The following is a 13,030-nucleotide window of genomic DNA, read 5'->3' as shown; positions in this document are numbered from 1 at the left end:
ATGATGAGAAATAAAACAACAAAAATAAAGTTTGGAAATGACAAAAACACTAATATATAACTCTTTGGTTAAAGATTATTTTATAATTAAATTACAGAATACTTATAAGTGAATGACAACAAAAGTACCACATGTCAGAATGTATAGTGAACACAGATAGTTAGAAACTTGTAACTATGAATATTTATCAGAAAACAAGATTACAAATAAGTGAGTTAAGTATTCAATAAACTACCAGAGAAAATACTTGAAACCAGTTTTTAAATGTGTTTCTAATATGCTGATATAGTTTTACAAAATAATTGATGCTTACCAACATGCCACTAAGCCTGAGACGTGTCTGTGAACTCAAACAATCTAGAGGGAAAAAGAATAGTAAGCAATTTCAGCTTTATTAAGTCTATACTTTCATTTTCCTTTCTCCCAAACTATCAGGTTGATTCTAAGGCAATTAATTGATCTCTACTGGTAAATACAGAAATTTTCCTAGGTAGATACTAAGGTCAAAGTCCCATTCTACACACATACGTATACACACCCATTCTCTCTCTTTCACTCTCTTTTATTCCCTCTCCCCCTTAGTTTCCCAGGATTTCTAGCTAGAGAGAAAAGGAATAATTTTTTCTCAAGCATCCCTTTGGGATCTTACTCTGAAATCTCTCCTCCTATTAACAGTCCCTTTTATCTAAGAGATCTCATGATTTGGGGAAAATAACATGCAATGGACCTATTTGATAAAGATATGTAAACAATCCTCAAAATAAAACAGTCTTAAAATAGCTTCTTCACTACTTTTATGAAAGTTCTGTAAACATAAATGCTAGGATAAAATGAGAAAGATTTAGAAGAAAGGAAGCTGTAGCATCACAGCCTATAGAGGTAGGTTAAAATTAATCTACTGGGAGTAAAAGTAAAAGACTGTCAGAAACTTTTAAAAGCTTTCCTCATGTGTGAAATGGACAACAATATGTGCATTAGGCCAAAATGAGACAAACTCCTCAAAGACAGACAAAGTTGATTTTAGTTGCAAGACAATATGTTCTCAACAGATCAGCATAAAGGCTGTGAGGTAAAGTGTGAGGGAAAATCATGTTGTGATTGTTGAAAATGTATTAATGTATTAGGGTATTTTGTAATACTGGGGCCAATTTTTAATCAATCTCATTGCTTGAATACAGTTTAGTTTGTGGTTTGGTATGTAGAGTATTTTCAACTTAGTCTACTGGGGGAAAGGTTCCTAGAAATGAAAAGTTGTCATCTTCAAATATACAATTTTATGAGATAAACATGTATATATTTTTAATATGTAATAAGTACAAGGCAAAGTTAATAACTCCAAACAAATTATTGTTTTGGGAGGGATCTGTCAATGACTAGTTATTTTTGCAAAGTGCTAAATACATCTGTAGCTATCTGAAGGTGCGATTTATCATGAGAATGTTAAGTGGAAAAACTTGCTCAGTGAACCGTAAATAATACTTAATAATTTTGAAACCTCTTATGTGTAAAGTAATAAAAAGATATTCATTAAATAAATAAAAATTTGTAATTGAGTATAAATTGTAGTTTGAAATACTGAATAGTCAATTATTATAGTAGCATACTTAAGATTGTCACCTAGAATAAGGGTATACACTTACAGCTATAAGATTAACAAGTTCTGGGGATCTAATGTACATAGTGATTATAGCTAATAATAGTATACTATATGCTTGAAAGTTGCTAAGAGAACATTTTAAAAGTTCTCACCACAAAAAAACGGTACTTATTTGATAGGATGGAAGTGGTAAGCTAATACTAAGGTGGTAATCATTTTTTAAGTATCTGAAAATCGACATGTTGTACATCTTAAAGTTACACAATGCTTTTATGTCAATTATAGATCAATAAAGCTGAAAAAATAAAAAAATTAAATGTCATGGTCTTTTCATCATAACAGAATAATAGTTACCTCCTCCTTTGGAACAAAAAGTGATCAGCCAGCCAATACCAGCAGCAAAAGCAGTTTGTATGGCATTTACAAAATTTCCTTAAAAAGAAAAATAAAGCAAACTTCTGATCACTTATTACTTGATAATGCAAATAGTTTTCTTAATTTCACCCTCTTCCAATTCACTCTGAGTAGTAGTCAGGATTTCCTAAAATTCCTCTTAAGCATGTCAAATTCCTTCACTGGCTCTCCATTATTTTTTATCACATAATATCTAAATCCATTATTTCATTAAGAAACTCAAATTGTTAAGTAAAGCCCTTTGTGATCTGAGCTTTGTCTACCCATTCATTCACCCAGCCATATTTTTCCCAATGGCACTCTACCACAGTACTCATCTTTTTGTTAGATTCATGAAATATTGTCAGTTTCCCAAATACACAGTAATCCTTCAAGGCTTTTTCATTTTCATGACAGACTGGGTCTGACCTCATTCAAGAAGTATTTTCTAACTCTTCCTTTTTTCTCCACCTGAGTAGCTTCCTTAAACTTACTTCTAGTACTAGTTACTACATTTAATTTTAGTGGTTTACAGTGTCTTCCTCACTAAAATAATGAGGTCCCTGAAGGCAGGGATTATGTATTTTATTACTGCAGCCCTAGTTTTTAACACAGTTTTAGAGATATAACTGGTATTCAATGGAAGATATGAGCATCCCTTTGATATGAATACTAGTCATTTCATAGGTAGTTCAGAGTAGTTAAACAACCTACCTACAGTCACTTGCTGAATTAAAAGCCTAAGATTAGAAGAGTTTAAACTTTAAAATGAAACTGGATAGGCATGAATTCAATGTTGGATATAGTATATTTATGAAAGCAATAAAACACTTGGTTTACTAAACATTTAGTTGTACTTTGAGAGTTGCCTTTTCATCTAGTCTCGTCTCATATTCATTCCCCACTTCCTAATGGTTTTAGTTTCTGTATACATATAATTCATTCGTTAAATGCCTACTATTTAGTAAAGGTCAGAATAAGTAACACAATTCCCTTTCTAAGAAACATGGAAATAATATTTAAAAATTTTAATATTATGACAAATATATTAATGTTACCACTGAAAAACTTAAAATACCAATTTCAAAGTATCCTTGAAAATCAAACAAATTAAGAAAATAAAATTACCTGTCCATAATTCTGTCACTGTACTTCTAACATGCTGCATGGCGAAACTCACTAAACTTTCCTTTGATCTGTCACCATGGTACTTCACTGCAGCCTTTTTTTTTTTTTTTAAATTAAAAAAGAGAAACATCTTTTACTTCTTAAAAAAAACCACTTAATACCAAAGACTTTAAATTCTACATTATTTTGAATAACATAGATCTCTTTCAATGCAGTTTATTTCCGAATGATATGCTGAGAATCTTGATTATACAGATTTCATGGAAGACATTTTAATAATATTTATAATAATTTTAGTTGCAGTTTTATCACTTAAAACTGAAAAAAAGGGATATCAGAACTTTATAATCAATGAGACAATACCTGTAAAATACTTTGAAAACTATAGAATATGCAAATTGGTTACAGTATGTTAAGACAGAAACTAAAACTGGCAAACATTTAATTTAGAAATAGAGCAAAGTATAGTTGACTCTTGAACAATAGGCTTTGTTTGAACTGTGCGGGTCCACTATTACTAGGAGTTTCTTCAACTGTCTGCAGTTCAAACCCGTGTTGTTGAAGGGCCAACTAGAGGTTGGGAATCCGTGTATGTGGAAGGCCACTTGAGTTATATGTGTTTTTTTAACTGCACAGGCAGTCAGAGCCCTAATCCCTGTGTTATTTATTATTCAAAGGTTGACTGTAATGGCATCTAAAAAGTATTCATAATATAATCCAAAACGTTTATTACTAGAGCCTAGTTAGATGTCACCAAAATAAGACTTAAAACTAGAAACATTCTACAAATTCACATATTGTGTTTTCTCTAGTATTTTCCATGTTAAAAAATTCCACAAATATAAAAAATGGCAACTTTATCCCTTACCATTCCAGACCTAAAAATAAAGAGGCTGGGATAACTGTTGACTCCTTTCATTCGGCAAAGCATTCTATCATCGCCACAGTTAACAGCTCCAATTCGAAGTAATCCATCCACTTCTTTAGCAAAGTCTCTCCACTATGAGAAAAAAAAGAAAATAATAAGATCATTTTTCTTCCCTTGAATACACTTCAAGCCATGAATTCTTAAATGAGAATATTTTTAGCAAATAAAACCATATGTGTAATTACATAATTATTTCTAATAGTTACAACTGCTACAATACAAAAAGAATCCTAATTTATTAAACAGAATTCAAAATAACAAAACTGCATTAAACAGGATGTAAAACATACATACCGTGGGAGCTAAGTCGTGGCAGTGTGAACATCCTGGGGAGTAAAAGTTCACAAACCATAGTTCTCCAGAATTAACAGCAGCATCTAAAAGTACATGAAAACAAACAATCAAATTATTTACTAAAGGTTTATGCATATTTTCATTAAAACATTTTTGAGATCAGAATGAAAAGAAATTACACAGCTTTCAATACTGCCTTTATAATTTTTTCCTATAAGAAAACATTATTTTAATTGCCAAACTAATTAATACCTTAAAAAAAACGACTCTTCTAAGCCCATACATGAATAAGCAACAGGCCTGAACTGCTTGATACATGTAAAAAGAAGCTGTAAAAAGAGAGAATGCAACAGCCAAACCTCATGTAAGAGTTGGTGTGGAAGAGAGAAATGAATAAAGAAATAGTGAGAAAGAGTGAGATTTAAGCTCGTTTACTATCTGCAGCACAGGTTAAACATGTGGTCTATCAATTCTAACAGCTACTTCAAATTCTGAAAGAATGAGATAAGAGACCTACAACACAGTTAAGAACCTTGGGGATTAAATTTAATCTTTGCCCTTAGTAAGACATTTGCCTTGTAAAACTATGTTATTTGAAAGTATTAGATTCAAGGTTTTTAACAATTCAAAACAAATACATATTTGCTAAAATAACATGTAAACACCATAAAGTGTCTAGCCAACAATACATTGTACATTATAATCTATAAGATGACTTGACACAAGTCAACAAAATTCATACATTTAAAAATTTTAATATTGCAAAGATGTGCTCTAACATTTAAGATAAAAAGGTGAAGACAATTTGCTTTTGGTTAAAGAGTTTCCACATAATTCCATATCAAAATCAGTTATTAATTTTTAAATAAAATTTTCTTGTTATAGTAAATTATAGTAAGACATCAAAACTTGATACTATTCTAAATATGTATAACTGATTCAGGTTAGTAACATGTGCAAGACTCATTGTTTACCTACATTTCAATTACAAGACACAGAAATCTATAGGAATAACAGTTAACCCACATATTACAAAGTATATAATTTAAGATTGTTATCAGCTGTAAAATCTCAATAGATTATTTAGTGTAAACTTTAATAGAAATGGGATATTTCATTAGACAAGGTTTTAATTACTGTTCATAAGTCTTAAGTAAAAATACGATGCACAACAAATCTGAAAGGCACCTAATTTGAGACAAAACCTTGTTTGCAGTAAAAATATCTTCTATATTGGTACTTTGTTTTCACAGAGCACTTCTAATATATTTGCTCAGTTCTCACTATTATTGAATAAGCTTAAAAATGTTAATATTATGTTATCAAAGCTCAATGGGATGTTTTTGCATAATCCAATGACCCAGAAGAGAACAAATATATTTCCAAATGCAATTTTTGGCTTCTAAACTATACAACTATAGCTGATGTCTGTTATGTCTATGCAACTATAGCTTGTTAGCCTAGAAAAATGTTAAAAAACGCAGAAGTGCTTTGAGTTCCTCTTTAATTGCTCGAGCTTGTCTTCAAAAGGATGCCTGTATTGTGTGGGTACTATTCACTATGATTAGTATAAGTGCAAGATGTTCTCTGTTTTATTATGCAGATATTATCTAGAACTGGTTTATAATGACTGATATTACTTTTCTATGACATAGAAAATAATTTGCTAAGAACATTAAAAAACTTTTATTTTTCAATTATAAAGTTCAGTATATTAGTTTTGGAAGTACAGCATAATGGTTAGACATTCATATAACTTACAAAGTGATCCCCCCCGCAATAAGTTGCTAAGTATTGTACTTATGTGACACCATGTACAGTTATTACAATATTACTGTACTTTACCTCCCTGTACTGTACTCCCCTGAGCTGTACTTTACCACCCTATGACTATTTTGTAACTGCCAGATTGTACTTCTTAATCCCTTCACATTTTTCTAACCCCGCTTCCATATGGCAACTATCACTTTTAACTCTGTATATATGTTTGTTTGTGTTTTGTTTACTGTTTTTTAGATTCCACATATAGTGAAATCCCATGGTATTTGTCTTTCTCTTCTTGACATATTTCTTTTAGCATAATACCCTCTAAGTTGCAAATGGTAAGATTTCATTGTATATATGTACATCTTCTCTATTCAGATTTTGATTGGAGTGCTTAATCCATTTACATTTAAAGTAATTGAAAGGTATGTAGTCACTGCCATTTTACTGTTTTCTGATTGTTTTTGTAGTTCTCTGTTTCTTATTGTCTTGCTCTCTTAAGTACGGTGATGACTTTCTGTAGTATCGTGTTCGGGTTCTTTTCTCTTTATTTCTTGTATATCTCTTGTAGCTTTTTGGTTTGTGGTTGCAATGTTCTTAGCAGCTTATTTTAAGTTGATGGTTGCTTAAGTTTGAACACATTCTAAAATTGCTACCATTTCTACTCACTCCCTCTACACTTATGTTTTTGTTATTACTTTTCACTTTTTCTGCATGTGCAAGAACCTAATCCAATAGTTTTCTAAAATGCAGTGGAAAATGCAGAACTGTATTTTATATCCAATTTCATACAAATCACAGATCAAATTAAATATGCTTACACAATAACCATATACTTACCTAAAATTCTGAAATCCAAAAGCTCAGAGACTGGAAATATTTTTGTAAGTCTGCAGCCAGCTTACCTGGCATGCAAGCCTGTCCTGAACTGATATGGGGCTATGTATTATTTTTACTTCTTTTAATTAGGATTTGTACTTACACATTTTGCTGCAGAAATATTAATTTTTAAAAATAGCGTACTGCCCCACATTCTGCTAAGAACTTTTTTATCAGTGCTGATATTTTTATTTTGTTCTCATCCAGCTTTTATCCTTTATGCATATGTGTATACCTTTTATATGGTTTATATTATATTGCATATACAATGTATTAGGATTTTTTCCCCCACCTAACATACTCTTAAGTGTTGTAAAAACTTTTGAATAATGTGAAATACTTACATAGAAAAAAGAATATGGTTCATTATAATTTCAAATGTGTCAGTAATACACAAACACACACATGCATAGAATTTTGAGGATGTTGCTTAGCCCTTTCAAGATTTCATTTCCTCATCTGCAAAATGTGAGGAATAATTGTAGCTACTGCACAGGAAAGTCATAAAAGTTCATTAAAACAATGGAAGTAAAGTTGATGATGATAATAAAAGAAACTATGTGAAAACTTAATTACAGTTATATAATATTCTTTAATATACAATATATACCACGTAGCACTGCAAGAAACCAAAAAATTTCTAAATTTTAAATATATTTGTTCTCAAGAGTTTTAGATAAGTTGTCTTAGCGACTAGTTTTAAAAAACTGTATGCCCACAAACTTACCAAATTCTCGTCTATCCAATGTTATGATTTCAGGATCATCATCATAAATACCTAATTTTAAAAGTACATAAATTACTAAATTAAAATACCATAAAATATTACCACATAAAAATAAGTTACTTATTCCAGTTTTAGTCAACAAAAATCAGATTACTATACTAAATCTGTTGAAAAATAAGCAACAAAGAAAAACCTGAGTAAATAAACCACTGGTGATACATTTACATACTGATCAAAGATATTAATCTTCTGAAACTGACTGTCATAGGTGTGTGTTTGTGGGGTTCCTAATATTCACATTATTTCATCTCTACAGAAAATTTCTATTATGTTTTTTTAAGCTTTTTATTTTGAAATAATTATAGCCTTACAGGAAGTTGTGAAAATTGTACAGACTCTCACATATCTATCACCCAGTTTCCTCTAATGGTGACATGTTACACAGTTTTAGTACAATATCCAATCCAGGAAATTGGCACTGGTACGTTACTGTTAACTACACTACAGATCTCATTCACTTCTCAATGTTTTCAGTAAGTGATATCATTTAAAGTTATTTTCTATAGCTAAAAGTCTTAGAATATTTGTAGAGGTAGAGATAAACTTATTAAGTAAAAACTGTATTTACCATAATAATTAAAACCTATGTGAAACAATTTCTCATTACTATATAAAATCTACAAATATATTGGTGATGGATACAGACAAGGGGTTAGCAAACTTTTTCAGTAAAGGCCAGTTAGTAAATATTTCAAGCTTTGTGGGACATATGGTTTCTGTCATAACTAAGTAACTCCGTCCTTGAAATGTGAAAGCAGCCACAGAGACTATATGTAAATAAATGAACATAACCGTATGGGTATTCCTCAGAGACATTGTGGGTTTCGTTTCAGATCACTGCAAAAAAGCCAGTATCATAATAAAGCAAGCTGTAATCTTTTTGTGGGAGGAGGGTCTTGTCTCCAATTTATAAAACAACAACATCTGTGAAGCGCAGTAAAATGAGGTATGCCTGTATTTAATAAAACTTTATTTACGAAAACAGGTGGCAGGCCAGATTTAGCCTGTGCAATGTAGACTGCTGATATCTGATATATCAAGCTGTAGTGAATATAATTGAAAATACTATTTTGAAAAGAAAGTCAGTCTTGAGAAACAAATACTCCAGCTATAAATTAAATATTTAGTGTAACAGGACTCCAGTTGTTAGCTTGCATTTGAGGTTAATTAATGACAAAAGAAATATTGGGTACTTGAACCCTTTTGCTTGATACCTGTGTTTACTTTACCCTTCCCTTGATTTAACTTGTTTACTCCTGCTTTTGCCTCATTTCCTATTCCTGTCAACACCTTAAACCATCATTAAGGATGGCATGTCTACTGAAGTGACCAGTATTAAATTTAAAAGATTAAACTTTAGCTTTTCTTGGAAAATATGATGCTCTAAATATATTGAAAGGCTTCAATATTTAACTTGTAATGCAAATATTTTTTAAATAGCAATCTTTATTTTAAAAGTATTTAACAAGATTATGACCAAAATACCTTCACAGATGTGTAGATAATATCTACATACCATGTAACTTTCCTTTTAAATTCCACTCCCATGTTACATTAAAGAGTCAAGGTGATACATATTAACTACATAAGCTAAGTGGCGAAACAAAATTAATTTTCTAAATTTACTCAAATAAAAACCAAAAATTTCATAAGGAATATCATATCATCTTACCAAAATCATAACGATAATAATTCCAGCTTTCATATTGGCCTCCTTCTTGATTATCTTCAAGTCCCTTTTCTCCATATTTGTCATACTTTTTCCGTAAATCTTCATCTTTGAGTACTTCATATGCTCTATTTATTTTTAAAAAATCACTATGTGCATTTGGGTTATTCTATTAAAAAATATTAGATATAACATTTGTTTCAGATAATCAATCAAGTCTCTCCTGAACCTATATGTAGATTTAATTTAATCCTGAGATTTTTGGGAGAATAGATAAAGAGATAAAGAGTAGTAGCACAATATTAAGTATGTTATCATGGGTTGATATAAAAGAGTTTTTAAAAAACTACAATCTCAAAAAAAAAAAAAAAATAAGTAACAGAAATGAGAACTGATGACCAAAGGGCTGATAGATGCGGTCATACAATATAAGTCATTCCTTCTAAGAAATGCAACTGAGAAAATACTGACTAATAACCCTTGGAAACTCTTAATATTGTGTTAAGTAGTATTTGTTATCCATAAAACAATTACAAAGAAATTTGTAGGTTATTTTTCTACCTGAGGCAAAATTAACAATCCATCAGGTAATTAAATAAGAACCAGTATCAGAGTAACAACTTAAAAATGGATTGGAAATATTTGTTACTCTTTCAAAGAATTGGTTTTTGAAGAATGCTTTCATCTACTTAATTGGAGAAAGTCCACCATCTTTTGCATGGAAACTTAAATATCACATTCTGAAATTTTAAAGGAAAAAAAAAAAAACCCTAAAAACAATAGAATGCAGATTTCAGGGAAAGATAACCAACTAATGAGAGTTTTAGAAAAATACTGATTCCACCACTTAGCGTTAAGCAATCAAAATAATCCTATTTTAAAAATTCTATCTAGAAAATAGAAAATTATAATAACCATATCTTTCTCTTTGATGAGTGTCAGAACTCAAGAATTAAATTATAAAAATACCATAAGAATAAACTAATTTAATTTTGAAAGATTATTGGATAATCAAATATTTATGACTGGAACTAACTGGATTTGGCTGTTCTCGAGTTTTATTTATAATAGTTCTTGACTCTGGTCATATAGACTTATGCATGGAAGAAGACAGTGAAAAGGTGAAGCATGCTATTATTAGCATGCTATTACTGTCATTTTAAGCAAGATATACTCTAAGTTCTAAGGAAATCATTTTTGTTACTGTTCTGAAATACTTGATCTCAAACTACTTTACTAAGAAAACTACTTCACAGACATTCTTGTCTGCTTTAGGATTAACATCTGGAATAGAACTGCTGGAAATTAATTTTCAAGTTAAGATGGAATCGTATTTTTGCTACTGACCAATCACGCCGTTCTAAACAAGAACATTTTGCTGCTTCTGTTTTTAATACAGAAGTTGAATTATGACTTTTGATATGTGATTGTTCTTAAGCATTTTGAGTACTTAAAGTAATTTAAATAGATATCGAAAGTTACTAAAATACCTTAATCAGATAGGTTTAAAAAGAAATTTTTACCTACCGGGTTTTTATCAGGATGAAGCTTCAGTGCCAATTTCTTAAAAGCTTGTCTAATTTCTCTACTGCTTGCAGTTTTGGATACTCCAAGTAAACTGTAAAAATCCTGATCTGTGCCCACTAAAATGGCCATATACACTATTAGAAAACAGAGAATGACCCTTTTCAAGTCTCTGACATAGTCATTTCTATTTAACCAGGCTCCCATTCTTTCTCTCATACAGGTTCTGATTTAAGTACACATTAAGATATACTGTTGGTTCCAGTTGATGTGATATGCAAGTGTGAGAACTTCTGTCCGCATCACTCCAAAGGTGACTCAGAAATTTTCTCCCAAATGTTAGTCTAAAGAGAGGAAACCAGGTAGTTAAAATACATTTCAAAACGAAACAAAACAAAACAACCCAAGCTCAGCAATAACACTATTAAACAACATGGTCAGCAATACAATCTCCATTAAATAGCAAATCAGGGTGAGTGCCCCAGGTGCCATTCTTTGGGGGTCTCTTTTATTGCTTCCACAACCGGGTATCCAGATCTGTGAAATCATTCAAGATAGCAGGTAAAAGGTAGTGTGTGGTTGTAGCTAGCTAGAACACTTTAAAAACAAATTCAGCATTCGCTCTGATCAACACCAAAACACAAGGGGGCTGGGGGCTGACAACGACTACACTTGTTTCCTTCCTTCTTCTACCTAGCTTTAAGCATTACCCTTTTCTAACAACTGCTTCCTTTTTGGCTACTTCTTCACCTTTTTAAAGGCTATCCAGTTATCATTTTAATCAGATTTCACTTGTAGGAAATATCCTTTAGGGGGAACTAAAAGGAAACACGGCATCGTTCCAAAGGGTATTTTTCATATAACCCTTCCAAAAATGGCAGTGAATTTATATTGTTGTAATAGACAACTTACATATTAGGTCGTTTTCTCCCAGAGTTTTCTCAAACGGTGCTTATGTTACATATAAGTAAAGACTATGTTATAAAAATAGAATAACAACTGCAAGTTAAAGTGTAATTTTATTGTAAAGTTTATGTTTGGTATAAATAAAAGTTGAAAAAGAAAAAAAGGAATCAGTTATTTAGACATGCTCACCTGTGTGGGAGAAAATAAACTCCACTTTATCAAATTATATTTAAACTTGCATACTTCCAAAGAGCTCAATGTTTTGAAAAATTTAACTTTCCTTCCATCCTGTTTCTGTTCTCATTTAATCTTAAATGTCTATTTAAATTATTTTTCTCCTTACCTGTGGTCTTTGGCTCATTTCTAATCCCTCCTTTTCATGCCACCAACAAAACAAAACAACAAAAAAAACCTTTGCAAAATATAGCGATGGATATTAACAAATATCCAAACTAGAAAACACTTATTAGGGAAAAACAGAGAACATATTCTTAAACATCACTTTGGGACATGAGGTGTTTCCTGCTAGTAGTTGTTCTCAGCATGGGTGACTGACTCGCTCTGTGCCGAGCTGCGGGGACAGGTGGAAGCTGCAGGTAAATACAATACGAACGCCTTCTTGCAGCCATTGTTCTAGAATGGAACGCGGGGAGAGGGAAAAGATGGTGTGTGAAGTCTCTGGCCAGAAAAGGCAAAGGAGCCCGAATAATTGAGGCTAGAGAAACTGGAGCAAGAAGCGAGAGATCGCTAGCCGGAGGAGTGGTATAGGACAGGTAATGGGAAGACGGGACGAGAGAACACGGCCGCCGAGAGAAGAGGGCAAGTTCAGGTGCACAGCAGTTGGGCCCTCCCTTCCCGGAGGGCCCAGGACGCCGCCGGCTCCATCAGAGCCCCGGCCCATGCCCACCTCAGTGTCGCGAGGTCGCCTCCTGCAGCTACTCTCCCATCTTCAACTCTCGGCGGTGCACCCTACCCGGCCGAGCGCAAGCTGTGCGGGAGAGAAACACGCACTCGCCTACCGCCCGGCCGCCGTGCTCGGGATGGGGAAGGAAGAGCCGCACCGGCGGCAGCGAGCGCGGCCACCTCGGGTCGCCTCCTAGCCCACCGGTCTGCGCGGCGAGGCGGGGCGGGGCCTGGCGCGGGGCACTGTGGGAAAGGCGT

At 32.5% G+C, this 13,030-nt stretch overlaps 1 protein-coding gene across 3 annotated transcripts in view; it reads right to left on the bottom strand.

Moving 5' to 3' along the window:
- DNAJC10 (DnaJ heat shock protein family (Hsp40) member C10) overlaps positions 1-13,011 on the bottom strand; it is a 45,729-nt gene extending 32,718 nt beyond the window's left edge. For 2 of the 3 annotated variants that reach the window (XM_006921458.3, XM_025039343.1), the window contains exons 1-9: positions 12,777-13,011; positions 10,967-11,307; positions 9,443-9,608; positions 7,711-7,761; positions 4,341-4,423; positions 3,987-4,118; positions 3,119-3,212; positions 1,952-2,029; positions 314-357 (exon numbers count right to left, since the gene is read on the bottom strand). In XM_006921458.3, coding sequence (XP_006921520.1) covers positions 314-357; positions 1,952-2,029; positions 3,119-3,212; positions 3,987-4,118; positions 4,341-4,423; positions 7,711-7,761; positions 9,443-9,608; positions 10,967-11,182 — 864 coding nt within the window. In that variant the 5' untranslated portion in view covers positions 11,183-11,307; positions 12,777-13,011. Of the gene's footprint in view, positions 1-313; positions 358-1,951; positions 2,030-3,118; positions 3,213-3,986; positions 4,119-4,340; positions 4,424-7,710; positions 7,762-9,442; positions 9,609-10,966; positions 11,308-12,212; positions 12,674-12,776 lie in introns of those variants that run through there. The other variant, XM_025039342.1, reaches the window with a different exon arrangement.
- Positions 13,012-13,030: the final 19 nt, after the last annotated feature.

The sequence above is a fragment of the Pteropus alecto genome, unplaced genomic scaffold, assembly GCF_000325575.1.
Source record: "Pteropus alecto unplaced genomic scaffold, ASM32557v1 scaffold3, whole genome shotgun sequence".
Classification (NCBI taxonomy): domain Eukaryota; kingdom Metazoa; phylum Chordata; class Mammalia; order Chiroptera; family Pteropodidae; genus Pteropus; species Pteropus alecto.
Note: the sequence above shows the minus strand (reverse complement) of the source record. Positions and strands in the feature narration are given on the sequence as shown.